At 36.5% G+C, this 19,955-nt stretch overlaps 1 protein-coding gene across 1 annotated transcript; it reads right to left on the bottom strand.

Annotated features, from left to right (window-relative positions):
- Positions 1-137: 137 nt before the first annotated feature.
- Positions 138-19,573, bottom strand: LOC140138917 (uncharacterized). Its single transcript, XM_072160699.1, has 9 exons — positions 19,464-19,573; positions 13,454-13,756; positions 12,236-12,494; positions 11,054-11,215; positions 8,478-8,699; positions 7,145-7,273; positions 5,548-5,765; positions 4,344-4,470; positions 138-3,152 (listed from the first exon to the last, which is right to left on the bottom strand). The coding sequence occupies exons 2-9, from the start codon at positions 13,753-13,755 to the stop codon at positions 2,889-2,891; spliced, it is 1,683 nt and encodes a 560-aa protein (XP_072016800.1). The 5' UTR covers position 13,756; positions 19,464-19,573; the 3' UTR covers positions 138-2,888.
- Between the last annotated feature and the right edge of the window lie 382 nt (positions 19,574-19,955).

Here is a 19,955-nt window from a genome sequence, read left to right as displayed (position 1 = left end):
ATTGGCATTTTGGGGGGGGGTGCTTCGCACCGCCGCACCCCCCCTGGCTACGGGCCTGGGTCATTTTAAGCCAAAAATAATGAGGTAAAATGAGGTAATATTGTATGACACTGATTTAAATGTGATTCGGACGAAAAATGTACTCTTGCTTTCTTCTCATTTCCACTAATCAAAAGAAAGTGCTTTTATTTTTTACATAATATAACAAAACAGAAGTACAAGGCCCAATGTAATGTATAAATATTATATTCCATGGTAAAAGTAAAGTGTTATATTCTTATGCTGCGCACTAGCTCGTGTTCCCACCAGCACCTCAAAGGTGACGGCGAAAACGCCTCGGTGACTGAACATTGGGCAGCACACCAGTTCAGAAAAAAACGTACATACGAATAATTACAATGAATAATGTATAAGTTACAGTTACTAATTTGTTAATATTATTTTTGAAAAAAAATCGAAATCATCATTTAACAGGTCAAAATAAATGATTTATAAAAGTTTATAGAAAAATATATACTCAGCTCATCACTCGTTCACACACCATGTTCATTGCAAAAATCTTTGGTGACCTTACATGATTGACAGTTACCCTCAGTGTTGGATTTACAAACATACAATTCATCATCCACTAAACCTATAAGCCCAATCGCCATTGTAACTTCTGGTTTTTAAGAGCAGTTTTGGGACACTTTGACCTCTGACACTGACATTTCGGGGAAATTGCTGTAATTATTGTTAATTAATTTATTATTGTCATAATGTTATCATTAAAAATATTCAAATTATTATAGATTATATCTTGTACGCACAGAAATAAATTTTTTTGAATTTTCCCAGAGGGCAAAGTGTCCCAAAACTGCAATAAGGCCAAAAAAAATATTGTTTTTTTTTTAAACCTTCAGTTTTTAAAAATCCCCTCAAATATTAAATAATTCTTCTTCAATTAGGGGACATTTGTCAATTTTGACTTCTGGATACCTGTTAGACATCAATTAAAGACTAGTCTTTCAATAAAATATTAATTTTAAGTGAAAAACATTGATTTTTTGAACAAATCTGTAAAAAACATTCAAAAAAAAAAAAAAAAAACCCGACCCTGATTTTCAGGATTTAGGGTCGGACGGTTGAGGGCAACACAACAATTTTTTGGCCTTACTGTCCCACAATGCATTGCAAACTTCCAATGCCGATTTGGCTTATTCTACACAGAAAACTGTTTGTTGGCAAAATATTATGAATGTAGTTTGATCAGCTTGTAATAGGCGGGAAATATTAGGTTTTTACCACTACGCCGAAAACTAGACCCACGTTAAGAGTGATATTAGTTGACTTGTCTGGTCTATATGTGTGTTAACATAGACAATGTATAGGACTTGAATTGATCATTCGTGATGCTTCTGTCGAGATGTCACAAGACGATTCTCAAAATAAAATATTTTGATATTAATCTGCGATGTAATAAGGCCCGCCGATTACGAGCTGATCAAAGTATAGATTGAATATATCTTGTGTAAGTATGCAGCAAATAGAAGGAAAAGAACAACATATCATTATTGCTCCACATAATCAGCCACTAAGTCATGGCGCTATGTGTTTGGGTATTATTTTGTTACATTTTTGATATCCTACCCCTCAAATAATAACACAAATAGTATTGGTTCCATATATGCCCCCTATGCTACCCACGAGGTGTCGAATGTCATAATAGGACGAACACATTAAAACGGTGCTATCATGTTGTAATGTATGTTAAATTGTCGCTAGGAATAAAAAAGTCAATTGTATATTGTTCACCAATTTTATCGAAACTGGTCTCAAATTACTCCCCTAAGCATAAGAATATGTTCAATAATAGTAATTCTGTCTGTCCAATTAATTTTTGCGTTGATTTTGCGCTGATGTTGAAGCGTCTAATGCACTCCCCCCTTCGGGGCTCGTGCATTAGACGCATCAACATTAGCGCGCGTGCATATATATTCCCAGTATTTTTTATTCAGATTTGAGTAGTTTTTGTGGTCACGATAAGTATTCAATATAAACATATGGAGTATATAGTGGCCTTAAAATAATAAAATACATGGAACATACATACACAAATAATATCTCAAATATATACATATTTTAAAAATACATATTTTAGGGCCATGAATACTATAAATAAACTTTGCAAATCATTCTGAAGGCGATAGGGATGGCAGGAGCCATAACTTTCCCGTTTTAAAGTGGTGTAGCTAGGGGTGGGCAGGGTGGGTAATTTGATCACTCTGGAAATTGCAAGGACATTAGAAAAAAAGAGAGGAGAGGGAAGGAGAAAAGAAAAGAAGGGGAAGGTAATAAGGGAAAGGAAAGGAGTGAAAGGGAAGAGTGAAAAGGAAAAGAAAGGACAAGAAGATAAAGAAGGCCAAGAGAAAGTAAACTGAATAAAAAGGAACTGAATAAAAACAAAAGGGAAGCCTAAAGAGGGCGAGGAAGGAAATTTGGAGGAAAGGGGGGACGAAAAGGAAAGAATAGAAGTTGAGTGAAAAACGAAAACATTTACATGTACATATGAATGGGAAAGTTTTTCAAGGGAAATTTAAGAAGAAGGAAAGAGAAGATAAAGTAGGGAATGGAAATAGTATAGTAGAAAGGAAAAAGAAAGAGCTACATGGAGAGAGAAAAAGGTGTAGCTACGGGCACGTAAAATGAGAACTACCTGCCGATTGGCCTAAAAGAAGTTTCCATTATCAGTTGTACCAATCAGCAACATTGTTAGAATAATTTCACCTCACAACAAAATTGGGGTGAATTATTTGCAAAGCTCCATTCTGATTGGTGATTAAAGTCAAGTTATCATGTAATTGACTAATCAGAGCCAATGTTAGATCGGTAGGTAGTGCTCAGGTGTTCTAAAGTTTAGACTTCTGTTGTATCTGAAATGTGCCCTCGTAGTCGGCCAACCTTTCCGTGATCTTCTCGTAGTGGGTCAACCTCTCCAAGATCTTACCGGCGGAGCGTATAGCAAGGGCTACGCTGGTGAGGGTCGGGTTGCAGGCCGTGCCGGTGGGGATTACACCATTACCACCCAGGCACAGATTGTCTATCCCCCACACACGGGAGTATTCGTCAACAACCGACGTACCGTCATCTTCCTTACCCATACGTATTGTACCCTGCAAATGTATACATAAATAAGCAAGATTATATAGCTGTTTATTGGGCGCAATGATGACATTTGTTCTTCAGCGAACATAATAGAAGAGTTATGGCTTTCTCCTTGCACCCGTTCATTCGTGCATTCACCGCAGCAAATCTACAATAATAGTTAGGGACTGTGCAATATGAGCCCCAGGGGTAAAATTTTCAAACGGCTTGCCAAAAATCGTTCCCCCTCTCGATCGACCCTCCAAAATCACTTGCCCCTCTCGGCATGCCAAGAAATTCTTTGCCCCCCCTTTGCACATGCCAAATGTTTGGGATCCCAATTTGCAAACCTTAAATGATCTAGATACATGTTGCGAGCGCAGCGAGCCGGAAACTTTTTTGCATATTTAAGTGTTCCGTTCTGTTTTCCTATTTTAGAACGTTTTATTTGAAAGGCGCCCTATGAATGTGTGCCAAAAATCGCTTGCCCCCTCTTGGCTTGCCAAAAATTGATTGACCCCCCTCGGCTCCCCTAAAAATTCTTGCTCCTCAAATTTTACCCTTTCACCAGGGCTCATAATTATTGCACAGCCCCTTAGACATTCCTTCGTATGTTCGACATCTTTGGTTCTATTTAAAATGAACATTTCTGCTTTATCTGCAAGTTCATTTCGTATTTGCAAAATATTAAATACTGACGTATACGTATTTAAAAATCTCTATCTAGGCACATTTTCTTCTTATTTTAAATATCGGCAAAAGGTTTCCCTAGACAAACTAAGTTTTAAAAGCGCATTGACCTTTTGACCTCTCGACCCCCGGATGCATTTAACTCTTAACGAGTACGCCGGATACGTTTTAAATTACGGAAATCGGTGTTTCTAGAACAAAAACACACCATAACGTAATGTGGAAGTCGCTCGACCTTCCTAAAGTGGATATCTAGCCACAACCACCCCATCCTGATTCATTCGTCCAGCGACTACGCTCATTAGCCACGTCCATCTCGTTAATATTTTTGTATTTATATCTCTTATACTGTTCAGATATGCTAATTGACCACGCCCATGTCGTGAAAATTCATTAGCCTCTTGAATATTCATATATCCTTATTAGCCACGCCCACCTCATGAATATTCAGAAATGCTAATTAGCTACGCCCACCTCATTAGTATTAAGTGATGTCCCTATAAGCTACCCTACTACTGTGGGTGACTGACCGTGATATGCAGTGCGACGCCGTGTGGCACAAATTGAGGCAGAGATTCGGGTATGAATCCGCCAACGGCTGTGGCCGCCCGGATCATGTCCTTCATCATGGCGTTACTTTCCTCCTTTTCTTCATCCCTATAACATTACATAGAAAAAGGGATTTAAAATGTCGAGAAAGTTTATAGATTACTTAGGTTTTATATTTATCATCTATAACGTTCATCTTTCTGGCACGAATTCAACACACATTACAACTTCACGGCAACTTAGACGCAAAACATGCACCCTCTCCACGGTTGTTTGATGTGATCATTTATTAGTTTTTCAAACAAGACATCATGTACAACACAATTTTTAGGCTTAAACAGCTTAAAGCCGTATCATACTAATGTATACAGATGCTTTTGAGTCATTTTCAACTTTAATTTCCCCTTATTTACAACATTATTCACTTTCACAGCATTTTTAAAGCTTTTTCGGATATAAAATGTATCTATTTATGACAAGATTGGTGGCGCTATTTAGATACTGGAAATTACTCTTTCAGGCTTTTAATAAAAAATAATTCCTTTTATTTTTTGATGAAATATGTTTATAAAATTTCTTTGTTGCTTGTTTCACCTATTCCATCTGTTTAAATATGGCAGTATTTATTACCTATACCTTAAAAATTAAGAAATATGATTTATGATAAATAGCGCCATCTATAGTTTGCATTTTCTTAATAATGAAGCCAATTCTATATAAATCAAACACCCAGCAAACACAAACACGTAAACACTTTTGGTTTTATTCAAAACGTTTTGATAACATTTAGATATCGGGTTATACTTTAACATTTAAATGACGGGTTAGATAAATGTAATGAAAACGCTCTTAAAACGTTTTATTTTATATGACTACAACAACATTTTGAAAATGTTGTCAGAATTGTTATTTAAAAAGTTATTGGCAAAAATTTCGGCAAAATACGGAAAAATGTTGAAACGTTTTATACTCTCTATAATAACCCAACAATAAAACGTTTTCTGTAAAACGTTTTGTGGTGATTTTTTTCTATAGCACCATTTGGTATGTTATTACTAGTTTTCATTGTACGTTTAAAGTCTGCATTTTCATATAGTTTTTATGTTGTTAAAAATCACACCTAGTCTAGTTCTCTACGTTTAAAGCTGTTTAAGTCCAATTTAAATAAAAAATCAAAATATTTACGTCAGAGTGACATTGAAGGTGGGTTGAGGCATCCCCATGCTGTCCTTGATAGATTCAGAAAATGTGACGTAGTTTTCAAAACGTGGCTTCAGTATACTAAACCATCGGAAGTCAACGACAGTTCGGCTGTCGATGTGTGGATCGAGATCTCCATAGTGAAATGCATCGCGGTGCACAACACAATGCCACGGTCGTCCTGCTGATACTGGAATGTATAACTAGAAAAACACGATCAATGCATGTATAAATATATATAAAAACATTGGCAAAAGATTGTACCACAATGTAATGTATCGGATGTTTGGAAAATTAGCCAAAAAATTATGTTGCGGTATGTGTCGGGGTGTGGGTGTGTGTGGGTGGGTGTGTGTGTGTGTGGGGGGGGGGGGTGTTGGTGTATTGCCCGTAAGTGTGTGAATATAATACGAATAGACAAAAACACCCGAAAAAATACACACAGGACTGCTTTGTTATTATATCACTAGGTGCCAAGGTGATCGCGTCCCCAAAGGCATAGCTCAATGACCCATATCTAACAAACAAAGCTCACATTTTAACCTCAAGTTGTGGAGCATGAGTTTTGATACCCAATTCGCTACTTGCACGGTTCCGCCATTATGCACTATGTGCGGGAGAGCCTCGAACTGGCAGCATACATGAATGGGAATTGAACTAGTCATAACGTTCTGTGTAAGGTTACATACTTCTTCCTTTCATGTATGCTGCCAGTTCGAGGCTCTCCCCGCACATAGTGCATAATGGCGGAACCGTGCAAGTAGCGAATATAGCCCAAGATCATTCTTTACAATTACCGAATATGGTGCAACTTGCTAGACTTGAGTCCAGTCCTCGTTTACGGAGTTTAGGATTAGGGTTTAGGGTTAGGGTAGGGCAGTCTTGTAGTAAGACTAGTAGAGTTGCACCATATTCGGCAATCGATCCTCTTTGAGTGTAGAAGCATACCGGAGTTAAGGAATTGTGTCCTAGAGATTGTTATGCTACAGATCCTAGTGTGTTCAAAGGTCATTCTTTGAGTGTAGACGCATATTGGGTTTAAGGAACTGTGTCCTAAAGATTGCCATGTTAGATATCCTAGTGTGTGTTCAGGTCATAAGTATATTGGGGTTAAGGAACTGTGTCCTAGAGATTGTTATGCTAGAGATCCTAGTAAGTGTAAAGGTCATTATTTGAGTGTAGACTCAGTGGTTTAAGGAACTGTGCCCTAGAGATTGCCATGTTAGAGATCCTAGTCTGTGTAAATGTCATTCTTTGAGTGTAGAAGCATATTGGGGTTAAGGAACTTTGTCCTAGAGATCGACATGATAGAGATCATAGTGTGTATAAAGGTCATTATTTAGTGTAGACGCATATTGGATTTAAGGAACTGTGTCCTAGAGATTGTCATGTTTGAGATCCTAGTGTGTGTAAAGGTCATTCTTTGAGTGTAGAAGCATATTAGGGTTAAGGAACTGCGTCCTAGGGATTGTCATGTTTGAGATCCTAGTGTGTGTTCAGGTCATTCGTTGAGTGCAGGAGCATACCGGGGTTAAGGAACTTTGTCCTAGAGATTGAGATCCTATTATGCTAATATTCACACCTGAGGGTCAGGATCGGAGAATTTGAAGGGCAGCGGATCCAGCGGGTATTTCTCGTGGTGTTTTTTTGCACCATCAGCAAATCGTGAGTCGGTCCACACACTGTCAACAAGGCTCTGATTCAACACCACCTGTAATTAGAATTGATTGACGATGATATAAGGGATGAAATCAAAACTCGACCGCCGGTGCGGTTGAACGGCGGTTCGGCAGTTGAATCGCGGTTCATTGTTTAGAATAGAAATCGGGTCCAACCGGACGGAACCGGTGGACGACCGCCGGTCGAGTTTTGATTTCATCCCTAAGTAATGTAGTCCTTCTTGTCAATGGGCTATTACAATTGAAATCCATACACCCCTATGGAAGACAGGGCCTTAAATCTCATATTTTATATCCCAAACAGGGGATGTAGATATCAAATGGAATAACGCCTTAAATGACAATAATATAAGGTATGTAGTCCCCGGGGTGGCACTTAACACAAATGACCATACGGGTATGCTCCCCCGGAAAGACCCCCCTTTTGGATTTCGGAGATCCGAAAGACCTTCTATATTTGACCCAAATACAGCTCCGAAAGACCCCTGATTTTGGTAATTTCAGCTCTAAAGGGTATTTTCAGGCGATGTTAACCAGAAAGCTAAGAAAGACCCATGATTTTGACTTCTCCAAAAGTCCCCATTTTACTTGTTCGCAGCTCCAAAAGACCTCCTTTTACCGGTACGCTGTCAGCTCCCAAAGACCCACCACCTCAAAATTCCGGGGGAGCATATCCACCAAAATATTTTGATGTGGCCCCCGGTTGTAGTCGTACATTAAAGAATAATAGGATACAAAGCAAAAGATCGATCCTATAAAGTTCGTCCTATATACGAAACTAGTTTCGTTTCTCGGCCGACCCCCTCCCTCTCTGCCAGAAACGTAATCCTGAAATGTTGAAAATTTGCCGGGACTCTTATACTTTACATGGAATTAAACTAGATAATGGACATAATAGGTTACTCCTATATAAATGTAGTAACGCTGTGGAGGGTAAATAAAGTTCCGACATTTCCACAAAAATGAAGACCTTAGTCTTACACTTTCTAACATAATGACAAAAACATCAAAAATATCTTGATAACTAATTGAACCATAACTTTGAACATCTTGATCCGCCATTGTCTGGAAAAAGGGGATTCTAAAACACAACATGTTATGATGTGTACGATGTATACGTACGACTGGGATGTTGATTATCAATGCATCTCAAACTTAGACTGGAGATTCCGAGTCTGAGATTCGTCAGTAATCATGGTAATCATCAGTCCTGTTTAGAAATCAGTCTCGTTTTACCTGAGCGAATCCGCATGGTTGTTCTGATAGATAATGGCCGAGAGCATTTGGTCGGATTCCGGAATTAAAGAGAATTTGTGGTGTCAAGATAGCACCAGCAGTCAGCACGAATTGATTCGCATGTACACGGATACACTGGTCTTTCTGCAGATCACGCACTATGGCATAGTCTATCTTATCTCCATCAGATGTTAATACCAACTTCTCAACTAAATGTTCAGCCTGTATGTATTTATATAAGATAGAGGAGTGAGATTAAAGATCAAGTACCAAAGTACCATCACTCCGATGATGGCCTTCGACCAAGATGGATGAAACTGTCAGATCAGTAAAATATAATTGGTTTTGGCAAGAAGAACATTCTGTTAACAACTATTGAATGTTTATGAGTACAATGGTAAGAATATTTTCATTAGGTGAAATAGGGACTGTTGCATTCACAGAGGCTTTGAACGAATAAAAATAATCAATATTTGTGACCGTTCACGGCGAATGAGCCGTAAATTCCTCCCCCGGTCAATTTTGTTTTATTTCGTGTTTAAAAATAAACATCATAAACTTAAAATGGTATATCATTTGACTTCAAACGATATCCAGAAGCGGGGTTATGGTTTGTTAAACTTTGCTCCTTCAACAAAATAATAGCTTTTTGTTTCTACATGTGTCTCTTTTTCCACATTGCTGGCAATAAATATCAAACAGTCATAATTGGCGGTCATTTCAAATCATCCCGAAGTCAACGAGGTTTAAGAAAGTTCTCTCATTGTTAATTGTTGGTTATGCATACCTATACAAAATACAATGCCTGGTAACCCACCACCTGAACAGGATTTAGCAAAAGCAAACAAAGACCAGAGCTATTAAAAGTTCTATAGCCATCTAAGGTAGAAGCTTATTATCCACTTCAACAATAAGATAATTGTTCAGTGTTTCACTATAAAAATGAGATCGATGTCGGGCCAGCTTAAGTTACCGATGAATACGACCTTCGTACACATTTTACACCGTAACTCAGAATACAATTTATGGAATTTACGGCTCATTTGTGCTGCCGGGTCACATTTGTGCTAATATATCTCATGTATAAATTCCTTTTCTTCCACTTAAGGCGTGGGGTATGAACGTTTGGACAGTATTTATTTTGGGACATTAGAGCGCATCAGACATATCGAATTGCATTCTGAATACGAAGACTATCATTCTGATATCAAATAATTTTGATTTTTTGAAATTCGCAATTTAATACACATTTTATGGCAAATCATTAAAAATTGATATTTTGATATTTAACAGTAAAGTAAACTTTATAAATCTGATGATTTATACTTAAAGTCTATGTAGGTGGGATGAAAAGCCGACGATCAATTGAAAATTTTGACCTTTCGTATTGAAGATATGGATTTTTTTTCCCAAAACACCAAAAAAAATAGGTCTTTTGGGAAAAAATCCATATCTTCAATATGAAAAGTCAAAATTTTCAATTGACCGTCGGCTTTTCCTCCCTGCTACATACACTTTAAGAATATATCATTAGATTTATATAATTTACTTCGAGGACTGTTATATATAAAAAATTTGAAAAATATCAAATTTTTATTATTTGTCATAAAATTTGTATTATATTGTGATTTTCAAAAATGAAAATTATTTGATATCAGAAAGACATGCTTCGTATTCAGAATGCAATTCGATAGGTCTGAGGTGCTCTCATGTCCTACAAAAAAATACTGTCGAAATGCAATAAACGCTCATTTTAGATCCCTTAATATTATAAATCATCAGAAAAACTAAATAAATTGAAAAATATATAGAGTGTATTCATTTTAGAAGCAGCACCAACGCCTTAAATAGGCGAGTCGAGGTGGTCACCGTGCTCGTTATACGCTCGCGTTTGTCAGCGTTGCCAAGGTAGCTGCACGTGAGTGCAATGGAAAATGGAATATAGCGCGGAGTGCAATAGTCTTTTTCTAAAAATGGCAAAAATATTTTTGACCAATCAAATGAAAAGAATCTTTGTATGAGTTATATAATTATTAATATTTCTAACAAAACATTGCATTATTTTCAATTCTAGACCTTTAAAATACCAACAGCTATCACACTAATATATTTTAGTTATTTTTAACTGAGATTTTCTCTTTATCAAATTTTTCATCTCTTTCTGCCTTTCTGTGCATATTTTTATTCTTTTATTCTATAAACTGTAAATTGAGGGCGCTATTTACGTATATTTTTGATTTAATTTTATAATATGAATTACTCCTTTCATTTCATGATAAAAAGTAGTTTGAAAATTTCCTTGCTCTATGTTACTCATGTTTATGTTTTAATACCATTATACAAGTGTCTACCTCTTGTAAAAATGTAAACAAGATTTAAGATATATAGCGCCATCAGTGTTCGACTTTGCTTAAAAATAAATACAGTTATACATGCCATCAAACAACCGTGAATTTCAGCAAAGAATATTTCCACCCAGTACACCATGTGAAATCGACAGACTATTGGATCAACTTGCAGTTTGCGGATGTTGCAATACTATTGTGTAGTGTGTGTATTAAAAAGGGATAATTTACCTTAAGAGTGAAACGTGACTTGCATTCTGAATCGTCAAGTAAGGGACCAAATATGTCGTCACTTCCGGTCCAGTGCATGAATTCTGGGTTTTCCTTTAAACGGTAGCCAGCAAAAGCCATGTTCTGAGGACGATCTTCTCCTTTTAATTTAGGATATTCTGCCTAATTGTGTTATGGATGAAAAAACCAACACAAAATAAGTTTTGAATGTAATGCAAAACATATATGATCAATTAGGTTGTCAATTTGAGAAGGTGATATCAATAAACTTAGGGCAATATTATATGATATTGTATAGTTAATAGAGACAGTTTTAGCTAGCATCTGTGTGCGATCAAGTCATGGATCATTTTGTCAATGTTATTACTCTTTTACAGATGTCTACTTTATAAACATCTCAAAAAAGTAACTAACCCCCCTTTCTCTACTTCCAACGCATTTTACAGATTTTTGAATACAATCGCCCGTTTTTGAATAATGGTCATTATTTAAGGAGGGTTAGTTACTTTTGTTGAGATGTTTACATTTCAATCACACGATGCTATTCTAACGCTATCCCCAGACTTCGCCATCTTGAATCCACCTGTATAAACACCTGTATTATTCTAAAAACTAATAAAGACCCACGTTCTTAGGAAATAGAATGAATAAAACACTACTAATAAAATAATGAGCGATGTCTGTTCGTCTATGCGTTTTGCCGCGCTCCAACGCATCATTACGATATTTCGGATATAGAAGGGTATCGGACATCCGCTGTTTACGGGTTTGTTTTAAAGGTCATCGGAGGTTAAAGGTCATGGAGGGTTTAGATTTCTAACTTCGGCCGATCGGGCTCAACTTGGTGGGTGGAATCGTCGATTAGGCTTAAACTTATTAAAGTAATTATCCATATCACGGGACGGGAGTATGAACACAATCAAACCGAGGTAATTCGAGGTGAAAGGTCATAATGGTGTCAACCAATTGGGCTTAAACGTGGTAAAAAGAATCTTCAATATGATGGGAATATGTCAAAATGTCAAAGGGTCATCAGGGTCAAACAGTATCGCTATCATGTTGCTGGTGTTCTCACCAATACAAGTGCCCTCACTACTGCCCTCACAGCTACAGCTCCAGGGTTTAGTGATTAATGCTAATGTTTAAATATAGTCGCCATTTTAAAATGGCAAGCTCAATAACCTGTAGTTTTTCCTTGACAATCGTGTTCCTGACGGAGTGTTGGAAATTATCTCTGCTTGTCATGAGCAACTTTTCAGCTTCGTCATATAGTGATGACCACTCCTCCCCGGAGATGATGTCTGACCTCTCCATGGTTGGATGAGGACGTGGTGTCATGCAGGTCCAGTGAGTCCCCATCCCACCCACAGCATAGCATACTGCAGCACCATCTAGGTTCACAAATGGGTCCTGCTCCGGGTTTAGGTTATTCCGCATATAGCTGTAGTTTTTCAGTAGTTTAAAGAAAAAATATTATCGATTAGATTTTGTTTTCGTGTAATATGTCGTTATAAAGGCTAAACTGCGGCTTCATTCCAGAGTGGCGTAATGTTTGTTTTTGTCTTTTTTGTTTGTTTTTGAAAATGGGCACATTATTTGTTTAGTGATGTTCTCTTAGTTCATTTTGTTCAGCAGCCAAAATTAGCTAACTAATTAATAATTAATTATTTAAATTTGGTGTATGATTACAAAATGAAATATTGTGTTTTCTATAGTGGCATATCCACCTCACGTCATTATTTACCTTTTAGAATAGTAAACATATTATACAAATATATATTGCCATGAGAGGTTCTGGTTAAAACTATGGGCCCGAGGTGAGATCAATAGTACTATTTTCCTGAGGGCGCAGCCCCCGAAGGAAAATAGTATTAATTGATCTCAATGAGGGACCATAGTTTTAACCAGAACTTCGAATAAAGGCAGTATAATTGTTTTATATACTTCATTAATATGTTCTTTGTTCATTGATTGGTTAAAAGAAAATTATTTGACGTTTTGACTCTCCAGCTTCTATCCTGAGTGAACAGCACAACCAATTTATGCACCTATATTTTGCCCTTCAAAAATCGAATAGGCTAAAATCGGGCTAACCAATTACAGCAGCGCGAAATCACGCTATGGCAGTTTCGCGTGCGTGAACTGTTCCGTCGCATCGAATGCGCGCACGCGGAAAGCATGGTCAAAAGTACTATCTACGGCTCATCTGGGACATTGAAAATACTATTTACGGCTTAGAGGTACTATTTACGGATAGGGATACTGATGGTAGAACTATTTTGGTCATGTGATCGACTTTTAACCAATCAATGAACAAGAATATATTAATGAAGTATATAATAAGAAATATTGGCAAATGAAAAACATGAAATAATGTCAAACATAACAACACTATCATACCGCGCATGATCATTGGTGTTCGCTTTGAATGCTATTGGAGCAAGCGTCGGAGTTGCCCCGTTACTCGTCGGTACTGACGCTGTTAGGAGATGCGACGCCACCACCGGGGTAAATTTGTCAATGTTGCGCTGATAATATACTGAGTTCTTCATGTGTGCCCCTGGTCTCTTAGAGTGATATGCCCCTGCTTCCAGCATACACACCGAACGCCCACCCTCAACCAATTTTCGAGCAAAGGTAGCCCCGACGGGTCCACTTCCGATGATCAGGACGTCATGATGCTGTGAAATGAGCTGGTCCATTCTGTGTAATAAATATGAAAAATGAATAGTGAATAATTAATTATTAAGCCTTAAATATCTGAAAAACAAAACAAAATGTATTACAATGAAAATTTGTATAGTATTTTCCTTCTGTGGTCGTTGACCTTATACGGTCCACTGAATCGTAAATATATCACACTTTTAGCATGTCTAGTGTATTGTTAAATTAATACTATCGCCGTCTGTTGATTTGCCTTTGTTTATTTGACTTCTGTTTCTACAGGTGGAATGTGAGTAAACACAAGCAACTTGCAACTGTATGTAGATTCGCATAATGTGACAATTTACATGGCCAATTCAATTAATTTGATTCACCAATCATCAAAAGAATAAAGCCAAGCCAGATATACATATTTTAAAATAATTGTAAAGATATTTAAAACATTTCACAAAAACAATTCAAAAACATCTTTTGAATTGGTAGCATATGCCATAGACTTTGTGTTGCGGTCATTTCGATCGTGGTGCAGAACTCAAAAGCGTGATCCATAGTGATAATCGGATTACACGAATAGAGGCTGGTCATTTGTAGCTTATATCGACCTAGAGCTATCGACCTCCATTGTTACAGGTTGGTCGATATGTGGGGTTGTGGGCGACATTTTAAATTGTTCTGATCTCCGCAGTGTCTATCTAGAACTTCTTATTTTAAACTGTTGTGATTTGGTAGTTCACAGCATCTTACGAATGGTAGTGAGCTTTGGCAAAAACTGCATTGCTCAATTCATAGCGAGCGTGTAAAAGAATTAAAATATCACAGATATATTTTTATAGGTGCTGCGGTTCTTGAGTTACTTTGTAAAGATGTCGGAAACAACAACACTTTTGTAAAACGTACATAACTCATTAACAACAATAAATTAAGCAAGTTTGCAAAGTATACGATTTGTAGAATGAACTTTTGCAAAACATCAAGGTGTTAATTTTCAATAATATATTGATCTAGATCGACCTAAATCTAGATCTATATATCGACCAACAATACCTCGTCTACCCTTAAACAGAATATCTAGCTAATGGTGCTTAAGATATGACCAGTAGTAGTCGAAAGCACCATTCACTCTACAAAAACGAAAACGTATTAGTTGTGTCCCGTGCAAGTATTATCTAAAAATACATTATTTATAGGCGACGAAAAAAGAAAACCCTGTTCTACGGGCCCGACCGACCCAGATTTTGAACAAATTGGGAAAAAATTTCGAAATTTATGGAACAAATTTTTTTGGATTTTCTCAAATTGTAAATTATTTACAGATTTGGGTTATTTCTGGCGTCATTTCCAAAAAAAAAGAGAAAAAAAAAAAAAAAAAAAAAAAGAAGAAGGAAAAAAGGCCGACCGACCGACCCTACTTGAAAGGTCCGTCCGTCCGTAGAACAGGGTTTCTTTTTTTCGTCGCCTTAGCGTGCAGGCTTTATATAATTTGGCCCGGGGGTATCCCTAAGAAATGGTGTACGGGGATACTTAAAGGTTTTGTTTTTGAAATTGTTTCGGGTATATTAATGACCCCTGATTTCTGTGATGGTATTGAGATGGACTGTTGAGAATGTCGTCCTTTAATAACAGGTATAATGATGGGTCACCGTTTCAGTAAAAATGGAATAGATATGGGATAGTTAACTGATACAAGCGAAGTATAGTAATCGGGTGTTTTTTGCACTACGCAGGTATAGAGATGGTCATCATTCTGTAGTCTACTTTTAGCACCCCGTTCAAATATTGTCCAAGAACCCCACCCCACCCCACCCCACCCCACCCCGGGTAATTTGAGCTATAAAGGATAGTTCGTAAAATATAACGCACAGGCGAAGAATACATAACGGTGAATGTAACACTATGAACCTTAAGAGCCTCATCTCAATGGCATAGTCTAATAACCTCAATTACATAATCATAGTGCAAAATTTGACCTCAAATTGCAGAGTATGAGTTTTTGTACCCAAATCTTCAAAGGTCATTCAATGAATGTACAAATGTTTTGGGGTTCTTAAAAGAACTGTTCTCCTGATGGATGAGATTGTTGTGGAACTTAGTGTAAAGGGCACTACACGTTTAACGTTTATATTATAGATAATAAATAATCATATTTATATTTACCTGGTTATGAATATTAATTTCTTCGATCATCAACGCCACGTGTATTTCCTAGCTACGTCTATATAATTTCCCTCTCTGTGGCATACAGTAAGACATGTGCGGTGTGTTTAAAATCTTGTCAATTTTTACAGCATTTTAAGTTCCACCAATGTTTCACTTACATAAAAATGTGAATACTATCAGTAATCTATAGACACATACTCATCTGCCAAGGCACAGGTCTTCAACTCAAATATGTTTGTCATAGAACGACCTTTTGGGCACCAAAACTCATACTCTGCAACTTGAGGTCAAATGCTGTGCTTTGGTTGTCAAATGAAGAGCGATGAACTATGTCGTTGGGCATGAACCTGTCTAAGTTCATTGTGATCACCTCGGAGCAAGGTATAAAAAACATAATGCTTAATGCTCTGCGTAAAAATAGCCAAAGTCCAAATTTTAAGATATTGTCTACAAATATCAAGAGCTATATTAAGAACCACCGAGCCAATACTAGGCTTGTTTGTACTCAATTTAATGCAATTTTCATGCTGATTCCAAATATGGTCATGAAAATGTATAATTCTGAAATAATCTTTGAATTTTTAAAAAAATACTTGAAATTTGTCGTCTGCAGTCGAGTGGAGAGAGTTAACACAATAGAAAGCGTAAGAGTAAATCAATAACCATCGGTCATTGCCACTGAGTGAGTACATTTTCCAATTTTAGCAGCAATTATCAGCGATGCGATCACATATTGCGCTACCATGCACGTAAAAATACCAGAATTTTAAAAAATAATTAAAAATATTTCCCTGCCACATCAGCAAGACTTTTAGCTATAGTCTGTTGTAAGTATATGTTATTTTTAGTGAAGAAGTAAGACGTCTATGTGGCTCTAATGTGCTTTAATTTTAATCGGAGAGGTCAGTGTTTAAGAGCAATGATGCTATATGTACCACTAAGCCAATGTATGCTTGTCTGTACTCATTTTAATGCATTTTTCACGCTGATTCCAAATATGGCTATGAAAATGTACAATTCTGAAATAATTCTTGAATTTAGAAAAGAAAAATACTTGTAATTTGTCGTCTGAAGTCGAGTGGAGAGAGTTAACACAGTAGAAAACATAAGAGTGAATCAATAACCAACGATCAGAGCTGGGTACGGGTCACGCAGTCTGCCGCCTGGACAACCAATTCTTTAGAAATGCTTAGTCGCGCTAAAAGTCGATCGATACATGTAAAAATCAGCACAATTCAGAGATACACATTTTTGCTATGAAATTAATTTTCTCGGTCAAATATAAAGCAATATTTTTTTTCTTCAGTAATGTCAGTTAAAAACTTGGTGCTTGGATATACATTTTTTTTAAAATCCTGGTGTTAAAATTAAGCATCAAATTGTGTCTTTTAGTGTGATATTTTTGATTTTTATAGGCCTTGAATTCGCCTGCGAGCTTTTTACGGAATTCATGTTTTAGCGTCTCAAACTAACATAGTTTGCTAAAGACAGATATTTCCCACCTCTGTAAAGCACATCGTGTGGGTCTATATGTTATAGTTTTGTCAGAATTTCCGTTTTTGTTTTACCCTTTTTCCATTCAGTCTCCGAAAATGTCAAACTAAGTAAAAGTAGGCAATGGTGAGTACTTTTATCTCGAGAGCAACCAGCTGAAATAGTCGATATTTCCTTTGTTGTTATCCAGGTCAATTTTTCATTGAAAGCAAATTGCCCGACCAGCGATTAAATCCCCAATTGGGTGTTCTGGTTAAACATGATCAGTAGGAGCGCTATAGGTCTGGGAATTTCTTTTCTATATTGAAGTTCTGGCAACACTATAGCCATGCCGGTATTCCTATTAAACCCAGGGATATCGATCCACAATGCTAGTACTAGCCTTTAGATTTCACGTGTTGATTTAGAAATTTTTTCAGCCGACAGTGAAAGATGGTGAAATCAAAACGGAAATTCTGACAAAACTATGATATATAGCTCACGGTGATGTGCTTTAGAAAGTTGGGGAAAATCCTTCATTAGCGAACTATATTACTTTGAAAAGCTAAAAGGTTGATCCAAGAAAAAGCTCGCGGGCCGAGCTGAAGCCTATAAAAATCGAATATCTTACACTAAATGACTGAATTTCAGGCCTAAGTTTAACACCAGGATTAAAACAAAAAATCAGTATCAAGCATTATAGTTTTTCCAGCCATTTACTGAAAAAATGAAAATTATTGCTTTTCATTTGGCTGAGAAAAAAAAATTTTACACTGAAAAGGTGTAACTCAAAATTTTGCTCATTTCAACACCAATTTCGATCGTTTGTATTGCCTCATTAAATGACTGAGTGAGCCTTGCAGAACAAAAGAATCGGTTGTGCAGGTAGCTGACTGCACGGCCAGTGAGTGAATTGTCCAATTATATATAGCAGCAATTATCAGCGGTCATACATCACGCTACCATGCACGTAAAAATACCAGAATAATGAAAAATATTTCCCTGCAACATGATAACCTTGAGAAAGATTTTTAGATATATTTTGTTGTAAGTATATGTTATTTTAAGATATTTTAATGTTTATTTTAAGACGTCTATATATCTCCAATGTGTTTTCATTTTGATTTGGCAGGTGCATGTACAGTGTAAGAGCAATGAAGCTACTACCAGCTGTGTCAAAATGATTGGTACAGTTTTCATTGATGAGGGATAAATCTCAGACATCAATATTCAACATAATATCTAAATAATTTGTACATTAATTGTATAACGTGTCATAAACTATACATTATGGATTTTTCAAGCGTATCCAATGTGGCATATGGAGGAGGCAAACTGTTCAATAAACATCAAAATTGATGGGTACCAATCATTTTGATACAGCCTGCATGTTGTGTGTGGCAGACACTTTGTTCAGGCGCATTGCTTATTTTTACCCTACTCTATTCTATATAATTATATATATATTGTATTCCCATGATATCTGTTAGTTGAAGCATATAACGTATATTCTCTAATAAACATTTATGCCCCACCCCCATTTGAGGCGTTAGGGCACAGTGGTGAGGTTCACACAGAATTATAATTTCCATTTTAGCTTTATAAAGACTGTTGAAAATATTTGCAGTGTGTCCAGAAACATGCCAACATATAGAGCTATTTAATTATTAAAGCTATTTCAAAATACAAAATACCAGGCAAGAAACAGGGTATTTTCCCAAGAAATACAACTTAACACTTCACAATATATTCTGCAATTTAGTTTTAGTGTCGTTAAGAAATGGCTTTTGATTTAAGTGTTCGGATACTTTTTGTACGCAGTATATATTCTGGGGTGTTGAATACACTCTTTCTCGCATTTCCATTTTAAATTTCTTTGGTAATTTAAATAGCTCTATATTTTGGCATGTTTCTGGACACACTATGTATATATCAATACATAAGATTCATATGTTGTCATAATTAATAGTAGTCCATTTATGGATTTCATGAATAATAAATATCGACCAGGCATCGATGGTTGATCGAAAGATTGAACCAATCTGTTACTATTGCCTCATTTATGTTCAAATTACAGCTTCATATTTGTTATAGATAATAAATATACAAATCCTACCTGGACTTCTATTTTGAATCAATTCCTTCTTTCGTCAACGTCGCGTGGATTTCTTACTTCTATTGTGACATTAAATGTTGATATATACATCCACTGTGTGGGAGATTAAGAGGTGCATGGATTTCAACCGGAATTGTGGTCAATTTCATCTTGTTCACTGCACACATTTTCTATAGTTTAACTGCACATAACAGTCTTATATAACTGTCTTACAGTTTTTACAGGGAGTGTATGAATTTCAACTTGAATAGCCCATGATCAATGCCATTTCCCTTTGCGTGTTTTCTGTATAGTTTATGTTTAGTTCATTGCACATGTTTTATAACTGACCTTGGATGTTGTCAAACCACGGTCAATGCAATGATCTGTGCTTAAACAATTTTAATGTAATTGTCTGCAAGCAAACTCACTTTGTTTCAGATATTCATTTTATTGTGAAAGACCTATATTTCATTGTACAAGCAATACATTAACAAATATCCACATAGCCCT

This window comes from Amphiura filiformis, chromosome 18 (genome assembly GCF_039555335.1).
Source record: "Amphiura filiformis chromosome 18, Afil_fr2py, whole genome shotgun sequence".
Taxonomy (NCBI): Eukaryota; Metazoa; Echinodermata; class Ophiuroidea; order Amphilepidida; family Amphiuridae; genus Amphiura; species Amphiura filiformis.
This window is presented reverse-complemented; position numbering and strand designations above follow the sequence as displayed.